Source organism: Bison bison, unplaced genomic scaffold, assembly GCF_000754665.1.
Source record: "Bison bison bison isolate TAMUID 2011002044 unplaced genomic scaffold, Bison_UMD1.0 scf7180017864461, whole genome shotgun sequence".
Lineage (NCBI taxonomy): Eukaryota > Metazoa > Chordata > Mammalia > Artiodactyla > Bovidae > Bison > Bison bison.
In genome coordinates this window covers 5,309,758-5,324,217 of record NW_011495023.1, presented here as the reverse complement: position 1 = coordinate 5,324,217, position 14,460 = coordinate 5,309,758, and the positions used below count along the sequence as shown (strand labels likewise).

General features: G+C 35.9%; 1 protein-coding gene across 4 annotated transcripts in view; it reads right to left on the bottom strand.

Annotated features, from left to right (window-relative positions):
- Positions 1 to 14,460, bottom strand: part of MLLT10 (myeloid/lymphoid or mixed-lineage leukemia (trithorax homolog, Drosophila); translocated to, 10) — a 207,228-nt gene that overhangs the window by 60,737 nt on the left and 132,031 nt on the right. For all 4 annotated transcript variants that reach the window (XR_827055.1, XM_010859904.1, XM_010859907.1 and 1 more), the window contains exons 10-11: positions 8,420 to 8,672; positions 4,128 to 4,697 (exon numbers count right to left, since the gene is read on the bottom strand). Coding sequence is in view for 3 of the 4 variants with exons in the window: in XM_010859904.1 (XP_010858206.1) it covers positions 4,128 to 4,697; positions 8,420 to 8,672 (823 nt within the window). In the remaining variant the exon portion in view is untranslated. The remainder of the gene's footprint in view (positions 1 to 4,127; positions 4,698 to 8,419; positions 8,673 to 14,460) is intronic.

Here is a 14,460-nt window from a genome sequence, read left to right as displayed (position 1 = left end):
TAAGAAAGGCATGACAGCACTCTATTAAAGAACGAGCGACTAAGATTGAAACAAACAAACAAATAGGGAAGAATATACTCTGAAAGGGCAGAGAATGCCCAAAGAAAAGAAATTAATGCTAACCTATTGACTCTTTATCAGTTAAAGAATACCAACTTTTTCTCAGAAAAAATAACATGTTGATTTCTGTGAAGAAAAAAATGCTAACTTTCATTTTAGTAAATCCTAAATTCTCCTAATGTGATTGAGACAAACAGGAAAAGAGTAAAGGACAAATATAGCATGTCAATTCATCCAAAACTTTCAATGTTTTTAACATCCTAACTTTCAACATTTCAAAAGACCAGGTGCCTGTTAATACCTCAAAAGAATATATGTAGGAAAGAATTCAATCAAAAGTTTCATATATTCTATAAGCCAAAACTTACAACCTTGAGTAAATTTTGTGCAAGTCATTATAAAACAGTATGCTCTATTGTAATTTGAACATGTCATGAGAGAACTTTGACTACTCTTAAAATGCTATTTCTAACTAACAATTTTAAGAGAATCACATCATAAGGACTTGATTGTACATCTGCTTTATATCCTAGTGGTGGTAAACGAGGAAAAACCACCACCACAACAAAGGCAGCTGTCCTGTCTATTTCACAAGGTTGTTCTAAGGATCAAATGAGATGGTCATTAAAGAGTTCTTTAGAAACTCTTAGGTGCTCCAAGATATATACGATATCATTACTAGAAGTTCAGACTTACTCTCCATAAACCCATCCTGCCCTGTTGAATCAACATTACTTCTATCCCACAAACACAAGCTTCTTGTTTTTATAAAGTTTACCCTTCAAATATACCTGAGCTTTCTTTTCTGATAATAATGCTGGTCTTCTTTATCTGCCTACTCCAAAGTACAATACAAATTTCATCTTGTCCATTGTCTTTTCCAGCTAATTATATATCCTAAAACTAGCCTGTAATACTACATGAAAAGCTTTTAAAAAAATAATTTCACTTGCAACCTGGTAAAAATTCTTGAAAGACAAGTACAAAACTACACAGGATACTACTAAACACATGGTACATTCTCAGAGATCACTAATTACTAACAGTGTTCACTCGTTTTCCTTTTTAATGTTTACCACTTAATATGTTCAAAGCACTATGCTAGCAGTGGAGACAGTAGTAAACATGGCAAACACAGGCCCTACCCTGCTGGAGCTAGGGTTCCAGTGCGTGGTACAGCTCACCTTATAGCTAACAGGTGTACACAAGGTTGCCTGCATTGTTACTTGCACATGAATCTTTTAAAGAGAGCATCATGAAAAACTCTTGGTAACACACTACACAGTACATATTCCTCCTATGACTTATTTTATACAGGAGAAAGTTTTCTGCTTGTACAATTACTAAGTGACTTCTCAATCTAAAATTAGTGCAAAAGTAAAATTAACGCTTTCATACTAGTAGGAAGTAGTACTACTGCAAGTTAAAATTATTGGCTCAAATTTTCTTGTTGATCCCATTGCTTAAAGTATGACCAACAGTGTACTACCATGGTTTTAGACCCTCATCAACACCCCTTAAATTTTATAACTGTTACTGGAGTCAAGGAAAATGCATAGTTCCACCACTGACAGATCTGAGAATTGTTTATTTCTTCTTCTATATAATGGGTAATAATACTCTATGCAAGCCAGTGTGCAGCACAAGCTAAGTTTAAACAGCAGTTAGCAATCTTAACTTATGGTAAGAAGACTTAATTCCTAAATATTCATGGCATTCAGCTAGCTTTTCGTAGGTAAGAATAGACTTTTTAGAACTAAGCTTATCAATGAGAGAAAGCTCTGATCTAATCATAAAACTTTTATTAAAATCTGTAAGATTAAATAATATATTACCTCAAATAGTTTTAAACAATCTTACTCCACAATAATAGCTTTAACAAGATCTATACAATCTTCAAAGTGATTTTAAAATACAGATTTAAGGGGGAAAAAAATCCTGACAAGTCTAAACTTCGTGAAATAATATTTATAGGAGTTTCTCCCTGAATTTCTGTTTTACCTACTGGTGAGGTAAAAGGGATACAAATTCATATTTTTCTGCCACAAACACTGCTCTCTCAACGTAATCACTATGTAAAGAATATGACTTCCACACCTAAAATCTCCCTAAATCAGTAACAGATACCAAAATCTTTTCAAGAGTGTAAACTGGTATTTTAAGTCCATTAATTTGAGGATGTGTATTTCAACTGGCATCCAAATACAATTTCTGAGATTCAGTTAACTCTCAGACTGTGCCCCTATGGCTAGGACACTGGTGAGGATCTCTTCCTAAGAGCAAATTTACACCTAATTTTCTCAGTATGTTACTCACCTGATTCCTGTGCCTCTTTGCTAAAGATAAACATGAACTAAAAAATTTTTTTCCAAGGAAATCTGTGTAAATTTCTTTTTTGTGACCAGGGGCTATGGCTATCTGCTAAGCTCTTCTGGTCTCAAAGCAAATATACTATATAAATAAAACATATATTTAAGGGTGCAAAATATTATTTCTTGATGCAATTTATTATTTTCCTCCTCTAAAACAGTGGTTCTCAACCAAGGGCAATTTTGCCCCTTTCAGAACCCAAATGTTTTTTGATTGTCACTATGGGTAGTGGTAGGGTTTGGGAATCCTGATAAACATCCTTCAAGGCACAGGACAGTGATGCACAGCAGAGAATTAGCCCAACCAGAATCTCAATAGTGCCAAGACTAAGGAATCTTGCTCTAAACTATCTTTAACGGTACTTAATCCTTCCACAGTTTCCACTCATTTCTCAAAAAAACCTGTCTAACAGGTCCACCACAGGCAAAGAAGCTAGCTATCAGAAATAAAAAGAGAAAGAAATCCCTGACCGTGTCATCTTGGACAATTTATTTTACCTAAGTCTCAGTTTTATCAGCTGTAAAATAGAGGCATTCATAGCCCCTATGTCATAAAACTGTTCTAAAGATTAAACAAGATAAAAAAGAATATAACAGATGGCAGTTAATAAGTTGCTACTTTTCATATCTGACCTTCACACATGCTCTTTTCTCCCTTATAATGGTCTTTCTTACATTTACTTACTGAATTGTCTGTAAAACTATAGAAACTCCACAAAATTCTATATTTGTAAAATAAACATGAATACTCATCACTTAAATTCTATTTATTATTTTTCCATATCATTTTCCACCTATCTTCTCCATCTAACAGAACAGGCAAAATCCACAGTTTATCTTAGCCAAAATTTCATTATTTCTACAATCAGAAATCTAAAATTGAAACATGGGTAAAATTTACAATCAACACATCTAAAGTCATTTATCTCATATTGAAGATGTAATATAAAAGATAAATGCCGACATTTAGCTAAGTTTCTGTCTTAAAAACACACATCTTGAAATTTTTAAAAACTGAAAATAACATTTACATTACAAAGTATAAGTTAAAGGAGCATGCCAATGTGGTAAATAACAGCATTTATAAATCCATTCATACCATGGTAAAAATGATGGTAAAAACTGGTAAACACAATTGAAAACAAAAATGATACATAACATTTAAGATATCTCCTGAAATGGGATTTTTAAAGTCCATAAATTTAAATCACCTATCACTAACTGAAAAATATTCCAGATGGTGTTAATTCAACTAGAATTTGTGTCAGGAATTACTGAGAAAATAAAGACTAACTGAGGTTTAGGGAAAGGAAGCCCCAAAACAAATACCAATCAAAAACAGTGCAAACTCTCACACCGTAAATGTGAATTCTGAGTTGATTTCTAAAATTCTATGCAAGTGAAGCAAAAATAAAAATTGGGAAATCAATTCTAGGCGTTTCATAAGAAATGAATGACCAATGAACTGAACTATTTAGTCTATATTTAGTTAAGAAAAATTGGATTAGTGCCAAATGTCTTTTCCAAAGACTGAACTGTCCTACTAAGATAACATTTTTCATTAAGATAATTAAATGTCACTTAGCAACTCACAGTATTTTCATAATGATAGTTTAAAACGATTTGCTTGTGAAGGTGAAAGGAGGATGGTGGTGGTGGGAGGGAGGGGTGGAGGGTGAAACAAAGGGCTAGGCCTACCTGAACCAAGTGGAGAGGAGCCCACACTGAGGCTCTGCACACTCCCATTCCTGAGTGGCGTGGGGGATTTCTGAAGACTAGAGCTGGTTACACTTCCTGCAGCTGATGCTACAGACGACGTTGGTGAAGCAGAAGAAACTGAGAGATGAGAAACATTCTCTTGATTTTTGTTTCCTTTGGGTCTACCAGGCCCATGCTTACTTTGCTTATTTCCTTTTCTTTTCTTTTCCTTTACAGTTTCTTCTTCTATGCCAGAAGTTTGAGCCCGCTTATATCCTGCTGTAGGGAGGCTGGAATTACCCAAATCTCCAGGTGAATTTTCAAAGCTTTTAGGCTGTGAAATAACAGCTGAGGCTGAAGGGAGACCAATTATGGAACTAAAACTATTTACCCCCCCTTCCTGGCTTCCAGACTCTCCTTTATGTACATCTTTGGTTGATGATGACTGCTGGGAGTGAGTATAACTGTCATTACGCAGATCTGAGTCTGTAAAGCTCAAGAAATCCTGGGGAGACTGTACTGAACTTCCCGAAGATGATTTTACACTGCCTGGAGTTCCTGAAAAACTGCCTGTAGTGGGGGAAAAAAAAAAATGGGGTAGGAAAAGAAAAAGTTGGATGCAAAAGTTCCCATGAGCAGTAGAAATGATACAATCAGCAAAAAGAGAGGACGAAAAAAACTAACTATAAAACCAAGGACATCAGTATATAACTCAGCTAGATTTTTTTTAAAGATTACTAAAATCAAGTTTATCTATAAAATTATACTTGTCATTTTGTACAATTACCAAGATATGAGATGTGGTTTTGAACCTACCTTCCACTTTTACATGGCGGCATTCCTCAGCTCTCCCCACATGCCTTACATATGCTGAGGAAGGACTGAAGAACAGCTAAGTCTCAAGAAGACTTTCAAAAGACTGTGATCAAACTCTGAATGGCATGGGGAATTTCCTCTTTTGCAATTATGAAGATACCAGGATAAATGTTCCCAACATATAGTAAGAACCAAAAGATGTTGCTTAAGTAGTTAAGTTCTGAGTTTTAACTTCAAGATAATGTTGGTGAATTTTATTACTCAGTTACATCTACCCCACCAAAACATGAATTTGATAAAATAACAATGATCACATGGAATAATCCACGTAACTCACATTTCTCCCAGTCTACCTCTCATGAAGCTGCATAAAGAAAAGACACCAGCCACTTACATTTTGCTACTGCTTTTATGAAAGTAAAATCATAGGAGAGGCACCTCTCATAAAACTTCCAAAACTGCTTATTTCCCCCACTCTTTAGTTAAAGAATACTAGTAGCCCATCATGTCATTATGAGATATAAGAACCTCAAGGTTCTTATTTACCAGGTGAAAACTAATGGCTCTGATGAATAAGTTCAGTCCACCATTTCACTTTATCAAACCCTCTCGTCACACTTACCAAATGAAGTAACACGTTTAGACTCAGTTTTGACCACATAACTATTGTTTCATAAAACTAAACTATATCAGGTTTTAACTATTATACTTAGAAACAAAAGCTCAAAATGAAGTGTTCTATTGGCAGTGGAAATTCCAAGCTAAATACAAATTTTATTGCAGAGCACATTCATAGGTAATCACACATAAATTGACTTAAATATTCAGAAAGATATTTTTCCTTACACAAAGAAATAATTTATTTTTAACTAAAGTCTCATGGTTTTGGTTTTTAAATTTTAAGTTCTGCTGAAATGGCTCATTTAGAAAACAATAATAGTTCTAAAATTTAACTTTTTCAAGAGAATATCTGCCTTATTCATTTATGAAATTACGTGTACGTCTGTGACCATTTTCCGGCCGTTTCTGTATAGAAAAATATACATATTAAGAAGCCATTTACATTACATCAATCATTTAAGTACAACTGCAATTTGCCACTTAATTAGCAGCTATAAAGAAGTTCTTTATTATCCATTCTGATCTGTCACCATCTGTCTTTTTCCTTCACGTTTTTGTTTTTACAGCTGGTAGTAAAAGCTCACAACAACAAGGTAAATACTTTAAAACATTTAGTATATGCAATACTTTAAATGTATATTTTCTAAAATTCACATACAATCCTGAAATTAAAAAAGAAAAAATACAATTACTTTCAATGCTCTACTATAAATTTCAACTTTTAAAACTTTTAAGAATGTTACCTCAGATATGAAAACATAACACATCTCTATCATATCTTAACAGAAGCAGGGAAAGACTCCAATGTTATTAAGTTTAAGAAAATGAGAGACTTCTTTTCTAAATGGATTAGTACTTCAAAGATACGATTAAAAGCTCAAAAATGCAATTTTAGCAGTACAAAATAAGGTCTTCGTTACAAAGAAGAAATAACTGAATTCTGCCAATCACATTCAAAATGTGAATGAAGTTACATTAAAAATTACAATTTTATGAGAATTCCTTGGCAGTTCAGTGGTTAGCACTCAGCAGTTTCACTGCCACGGCTTGGGTTCAACCCTTGATTGGGAAACTAAGATCCTGCAATTCGTGTGGCATGGCCAAAAAAAAAAAACTTACAGTTTTACTATTTATTTTCCAAAGTATCATAAAAATAATATACAGTAAATTTATTACACACAAAATAGCAAATTTAGCATTTTCTTTTCTATCTAACTTTGTTACATGAGGAAAAAGAAAAAAAAAATTTAGGACCTGAAAATCTTGAAATCCAAAAATAACTTAAAATACATGAATATACTTTTTAATGAAGAGTTCAGTGACTAAGCAATCTTTCTACATATTCAAATTATGTCCTGGCAGATTATGGGTATAATTTTTATCATCATTAAAAGTTTGAATAGGGTAAAGGAAAGGACAGCTTTTCCCCCTTGTTTACTCCTAGAAATATAAGGGCAGGATGGGAAGTGGGGGAGAGAAGGAGACCTTTATTTTATACTTTATTAAATATATTTGTTTGGAACAGTTTTGAACATTTATATTTCTCAAAATATTTACATCCATGATAAAAATTATACAAAGTAAAAACCTAGAATATATGGCTAACTGATTATAAAGTTTAGGTGAGTTATTTTGTTCTCCAGAAAACAGTATTGCCATATATTAAAAAAAACACACCATGCCTTGTTAATTCTGAGTATCAGTTAAATAGCTAATTATTTTTTCAGTATAAGTATGTCCCAAAAGTGGAGAAGGCAATGGCACCCCACTCCAGTACTCTTGCTTGGAAAATCCCATGGACGGAGGAGCCTGTTAGGCTGCAATCCATGGGGTCGCTAAGAGTCAGACACGGCTGAAGGACTTCACTTTCACTTTTCACTTTCATGCATTGGAGAAGGAAATGGCAGCCCACTCCAGTGTTCTTGCCTGGAGAATCCCAGGGACGGGGGAGCCTGGTGGGCTGCCGTCTATGGAGTCGCACAGAGTCGGACACGACTGAAGTGACTTAGCATAGCATAGCATGTCCCAAAAGAATGCATAAAACATATTTACACTGAAAAAAAAAAAGTTGTTTAACTAAAACTCAAAATTGGGTATTCATAATTACCAAAAGATATGGGGCTTCCCTTGTAGCTCAGTCAGTAAATAACCTGCCTGCAGTGCAGGAAACCCAGGTTTGATCCCTGGGTTGGGAAAATCCCTTGGAGAAGGAAATGGCAACCCACTCCAGTATCCTTGTCTGGAAAATCTCATGGACAGAGGAGCATGGTGGGCTGCAGTCCATGGGGTCGCAGAGAGTCGGGCGTGACTGAGCGACTAACACTTAACTTATGTAAGCTGAGTAATCGTCTACTTTAAATGTCAAGCTTCATAATAAATGCATTAAAATCAGTAATTATTATTTACTGAAAACTATTGAGCTCCCCCCAAAATTACTCAGTACTTGTTAACTTACTAAAAATGTGTATTTTAACAGTTCTAGTGTTCAACTGGGAAAGATAAATAAAAGCAATTTATAAAACAGAATGACTTTTCTATTGAGCATAAAGGAAAGGAAAACTCCGGCTTTTATTGTTTTTCTCCCCAAACTTTTAACTTTATTCCACAACTATTTTAACATTTAAAAAAATTACAGTTCAACTTTAGAAGCACAGGTCATAACACAAAAGGAAAGTGAAGGTCCCAGAAACATTTTAAGAAAGAATATTAGTCTTTGAAGTAATCTTAGTTTAACAACTAATCATAAAATAACCTCTAATTATCCAACAGTTATAAGCAAAAAGTAAATTCTTTTATAAAACTACTACTGATCATCAAAAGAACAAGTATTTCAACTAAAACATCATAAGTAATACCTTGCTGGAAAGGACTAGCAGCTGATACAGTCGTTCCTGGATTTCTTCCACCAGGCTTTCTTCCCCTTTGACCTGAGCTGTGAGCTGAAGATTTCTTCCCTTTGCCCTCTGACCCTCTAGCCTCTGAAACATCTTTTGCACTAGTAGTGTGCGCAGAGACTTCCTGGAAATTTGCATTTGTAAATCGAGCTGCAGTATCTTCCAAGCGCTTCAAGGATCCAGATATAGAGTTGCTACTAGTGCTTGTATAAGTCTAACATTTTGATTGAGAAAGGAAGTAAAAGGAAAAAGAATTTATTACAATTTGTCTACAAGCGGAAGAAAGATGGTACATTAACAATAAATAATTATTGGACTTGTAAAATAAAAATACTAAAAACTTCAGCTATAAAAATAAGTCAGTCTGCCTAAGAAAATCAAGCAAAAGTTTAGTCTGGTATAAATATTTCTTTTAAAAATATAGATAATTTATAACATGGCTGTTGGAGCATCAAACTGCAGCAATTAGTAAAAGTACCTATTACTTGTTTTATTTAGTGACTCAGAGTAAGCAACAGAAGATATTTGTTTCTCAAGAAGCATCATTTTCTACAAGAACATTCCACTTCTAGACATGAAATTTAAACCAGTTTTAGTGCTCAGCATAGGAAGGCAACACCTAGAAAGAAGCAAAGTACTACAATTTCATTAGTGGGCCACATCCATGAGATTATAAGGATCTAGCACAGGTCAGAGCCAAGAACTTTTAAAATTGAGCTGAAGGCTGCTTTTCAAAAGGGAAAGCTTAAAACCCCTGAAACAGAAACCATTTTTTCCAAATATTAAGTAGAGGAGAAACAGTTACATTTTGCACTTAAGATTTCTAAAAATTAAAAGTACAATTATACCATATAACTGATTCTCAATCAGTTGGGGATGGGGGCGGGGAAGGCAAGATAAAGACTGAGTAAATGGTTTTCAGTTTTTAATAACCATTTTAATATAAGGTGTATGCAAATAATGACCAATTAAATAACTATGAAAGTATGATGCCAGATGTAAATTAATCAACATGCTTTGAAATGAAAGATTTGTTTGATCCGAAGAGTGTTGTCATTGTTAAACTGGTGCTTGGACTATAACTAGACCTAAATTTCTGTTGAATAAAGAAATACTTTTCTAATCCATCTGCCTGATATCTCTGATGGAACACAAGTCAAAAATCTAAAAATATGCAAAACTGAAATTTCCCAAACGTAACAACTACTCAATACAAAACATTGGATAAATTCAAAACATGAGAAAATGACAATGATAAAATCAGGTTTGTTACCAAATCATTTTTAGCAAATCAATGTTCAAAGAAAGTAATAAGAGAAAACTTCAGATGTTCTGAAAACCAAATATTCTTTACTATTACTTTTCTGCTACGTGCCTCTCCCTGGCGCTACAACCCATTCCATATCATCACATCCAAGAACAGATTTTCATCAACCAATACAAAAGACATAATATTATCTCATAAAAATTAATCACTGTTGTAATAAACTATAATCCACAAATAAAAACAAAGTTTTCAAAGTATGTTTCAAGAGAAAACAAACTCCCATTTAACAAACCAATCATATTTAAGCTGATTAAACTTCATGGATGACCTCAGAAATGTGAACCTTTCCCATCCAGATAACTCACTTTGGAAATCGCCTGAAATTTCCTTTTCAAATATTTTTTTCCCCAATTAATTCAAGTTGATTCTGAGGTTTCCATACCACTCATCTGATCCTAATGAAGTTTAAAAGTCATCTAAAGAAGACTTTAAATATGCTCAAACTACAGCACAATTGCACTCATCTCACATGCTAGTAAAGTAATGCTCAAAATTCTCCAAGCCAGGCTTCAGCAATACGCGAACCATGAACTTCCAGATGTTCAAGCTGGTTTTAGAAAAGGCAGAGGAACCAGAGATCAAATTGCCAGCATCTGCTCGATCATCCAAAAAGCAAGAGAGTTCCAGAAAAACATCTATTTCTGCTTTATTGACTATGCCAAAGCCTTTGACTGTGTGGATCACAATAAACTGTGGAAAATTCTGAAAGAGATCGGCATATGAGACCACCTGACCTGCCTCTTGAGAAACCTATATGCAGGTCAGGAAGCAACAGTTAGAACTGGACATGGAACAGACTGGTTCCAAATACGAAAAAGAGTACGTCAAGGCTGTATATTGTCACCCTGCTTATTTAACTTATATGCAGAGTACCTCATGAGAAAAGGTGGGCTGGAAGAAGCACAAGCTGGAATCAAGACTGCCGGGAGAAATATCAATAACCTCAGATACGCAGATGACACCACCCTTATGGCAGAAAGTGAAGAGGAACTAAAAAGCCTCTTGATGAAAGTGAAAGAGGAGAGTGAAAAAGTTGGCTTAAAGCTCAACATTCAGAAAACAACGATCATGGCATCTGGTCCCATTACTTCATAGGAAATAGATGGGGAAACAGTGCAAACAGTGTCACACTTTATATTTTGGGGTTCCAAAATCACTGCAGATGGTGATTGCAGCCATGAAATTAAAAGACGCTTACTTTTTGGAAGGAAAGTTATGACCAACCTAGACAGCATATTCAAAAGCAGAGACATTACGTTGCCAACAAAGGTCCATATAGTCAAGGCTATGGTTTTTCCAGTAGTCATGTATGGATGTGAGAATTGGACTGTGAAGAAAGCTGAGTGCCGAAGAACTGATGGTTTTGAACTGTGGTGTTGGAGAAGACTCTTCAGAGTCCCCTGGACTCCAACCAGTCCATTCTAAAGGAGATCAGTCCTGGGTGTTCATTGGAAGGACTGATGCTAAAGCTGAAACTCCAATACTTTGGCCACCTCATGCGAACAGTTGACTCATCGGAAAAGACCCTGATGCTGGGAGGGATTAGGGGCAAGAGGAGAAGGGGACGATAGAGGATGAGATGGCTGGATGGCATCACCGACTCGATGCACATGAGTTTGTGTGAACTCCGGGAGTTGGTGATGGACAGGGAGGCCTGGCATGCTGCAATTCATGGGGTCACAAAGAGTCGGACATAACCGAGCGACTGAACTGAAAGAAGACTTTTGAAGGTGTTCTTCATTCAAATATTCTATGTGTCAAATAAGGAAAGGGAGAGAAAACTGGGTAGAATACCAACAACAAAAATAGACTAGCTTTCCTGGTGGCTAAGGGGTAAAGAATCAGCCTGCCAATGCAGGAGACACAGGTTCAATCCATGGGTCAGAAGGATTCCATATCCACAGAGCAACTACTTATGCACCACATCTACCTGAGCCTCTGCTCTAGAGGCCAGGAGCAGCAATACTGAGTCCATGCGTCACACAACTGAAGTGCAAATGCTCCAGAGCCTTTGCTCTGCAAAAAGAGAAGCCTGCACACCAACACTGAAGAGTAGCCCCCGCTTGCCATAACTAGAGAAAATCCATGCAGCAACAAAGACACAGCACATCCAAGAATTAGTAATTAAAACTATTTAAAAAAAAAAAAAAAAAAAGGCTATCTGTCTCCACATATCCATCTAAATTAAGGCTAGTCAATCACCTTCAAGTTAGGCTTCAGCAGTATGTGAATATAGAGATGTACAAGCTGGATCTAAAAAAGAAGAACCAGAGATAAAATTGCCAACATTCAAAGGATCATGGAGAAGGCATGGGCATTGCAGAAAAATACCTACTTCTGTTTCAATGATTACACTAAACTCTCTCACAACAAACAGTGGAAAATTCTTAAAAGAGATGGGAGCAACAGACCACCTTAACTGCCTCCTCAAAAACCTGTGTGCAGGTCAAGAACCAACAGAACTAGACATGTAACAATGGACTGGTTCAAAATTGGCAAAGGAGTATATCAAGGCTGCACACTGGCACCCTGCTTGCTTAACTTACATGCAGAGTACATCATGTGCAACACTGAGCTGGATGAATCAAACGCTGGAATCAAGACTGTCCGGAAAAATATCAACAATCACAGATATGCAGATGACATCACCCTAATTGCAGAACGCAAAAAGGAACTAAAGAGCCTCTTGATGAAAGTGAGAGAGGAGAGTGAGAAAGCTTACTTAAAATTCAACATTCAAAAAACTAAGATCATGGCAACCAGTCCCATAACTTCATGGCAAACAGAAGGGGAAAAAGTGGCAACAGTGACAGATTTTACTTTCTTGGGCTCCAAAATTACTGGAGATGGCTACTGCAGCCACAAAATTAAAAGATGCTTGCTCACTGGATGAAAAGCTATGACAAACCTAGTCAGCATATTCAAAGCAGAGAAATCACTTTGCCAACAAAGATCCTTCTAATCAAAGCTATGGTTTTTTCCAGTAGTCATGTACAGATGCGAGACTTGTACCATAAAGAAGACTGAGAGCCAAAGAATTGATGCTTTCAAATTGTGATGCTGGAAAAGACTCTTGAGAGTCCCTTGGACTGCAAGAAGATCAACCAGTCAATTCTAAAGAAATCAACCCTGAATACTCATTGGAAGGACTGATACCGAAACTGAATCTCCAATACTTTGGCCACCTGATGCTAAGAGTCAATGCACTGGAGAAGACCCTGATGCTGGGAAAGATCAAGGGCAGAAGAAGAAGGGATGAAATGATTGGATGGCATCACCGACTCGATGGCCATGAATGTGCACAAACTCATAGTGCAAAAACTCATAGTGCAAAGGAGATAGTGAAGGACAGGGAAGCCTAGCATGCTGCAGTCTATGGGGTCACAAAGCATCAGACACAACCTAGCAACTAAACAATAAGAAATCTTCCCAAGTCGCTTAATACTATATCCTTGCTTACCCCAGAACTATAAATATGTTCATAAATCCAACGAAAACATGATATTTGGAAGAAAAGGTATTACAAAGAAAGCAATTAATGAAAATTACACAAATTTTAGTGACCAAAGTAGTAATAAATTAATCGTAACATTGTATTTTTTATAAACCTCAACACCTAAGTTTCAAAAGACATCACAGGTTTCTTAATCAGAAAGAAAAAACTTTCAGCAAAAGATTCTACCACTTAAAAAAATTATACATAATGAAAAGGAAAAAAAAGGCTCTACAGGTTTTACTCAAACAGTCCTCTACCTTAATGCCAAGTTTGTAACTTAAAAGAGTATTTGTTTCACAACATGCTGTTTAAATAATATGGCACTGTGGAGTTCCAATACAACATACAATCAATCAAAACCAAGAAGGTGGAAAAAAAAAGTGTAGGCAGGAGGACAGCTAAGGGAAACACAATGAGTAGGCTCCCAACATCACAAACCTCTGTTTTCTCGGTCAGTTTCACAACCTACATAACTCTTACATATAAGCATCTCACTGCTCTGAGAGCCATGATAGTGCTTAAAAATATATATTTTTCAAATAATTGGCCATAAAATGCAAATTAACTAATTCAAATGGTACTCAACTAAGTAAATATAACCTTGCTTCTTTTCATTTCTACTAGAGATAAAATTGGGTATCTGGCTATAGTGACAGTCTTTAGAGAACTGCATTAACATTTTGTGATTTATAGGTAACTTAATGAATCTTTCAGGATAGACATTTAAAATGTTTGATTTCTGTTTCATAGCTAACTATAATTATCAGTCCTCAGATTAAACCAACATACCTACTAAATAGCATTAACTAGGAACAAAAAAGGAGAAGGCAATGGCGCCCCACTCCAGTACTCTTGCCTGGAGAATCCCAGGGACGGGGGAGCTTGGTGGGCTGCCGTCTATGGGGTCGCACAGACTCAGACACGACTGAAGTGACTCAGCAGGAACAAAAAATATTTCTAACTTCAAACCAAAATTTTTATATTCATAATTAGTCAAAGACTATCAGAGGTAACCAAAGAAATGGCAGTCGTGTCCGACTCTGTGCGACCCCACAGACGGCAGCCCACCAGGCTCCCCTGTCCCTGGGATTCTCCAGGCAAGAACACTGGAGTGGGTTGCCATTTCCTTCTCCAATGCATGAAAGGGAAAAGGGAAAGTGGACTGCAGCCTACTAGATT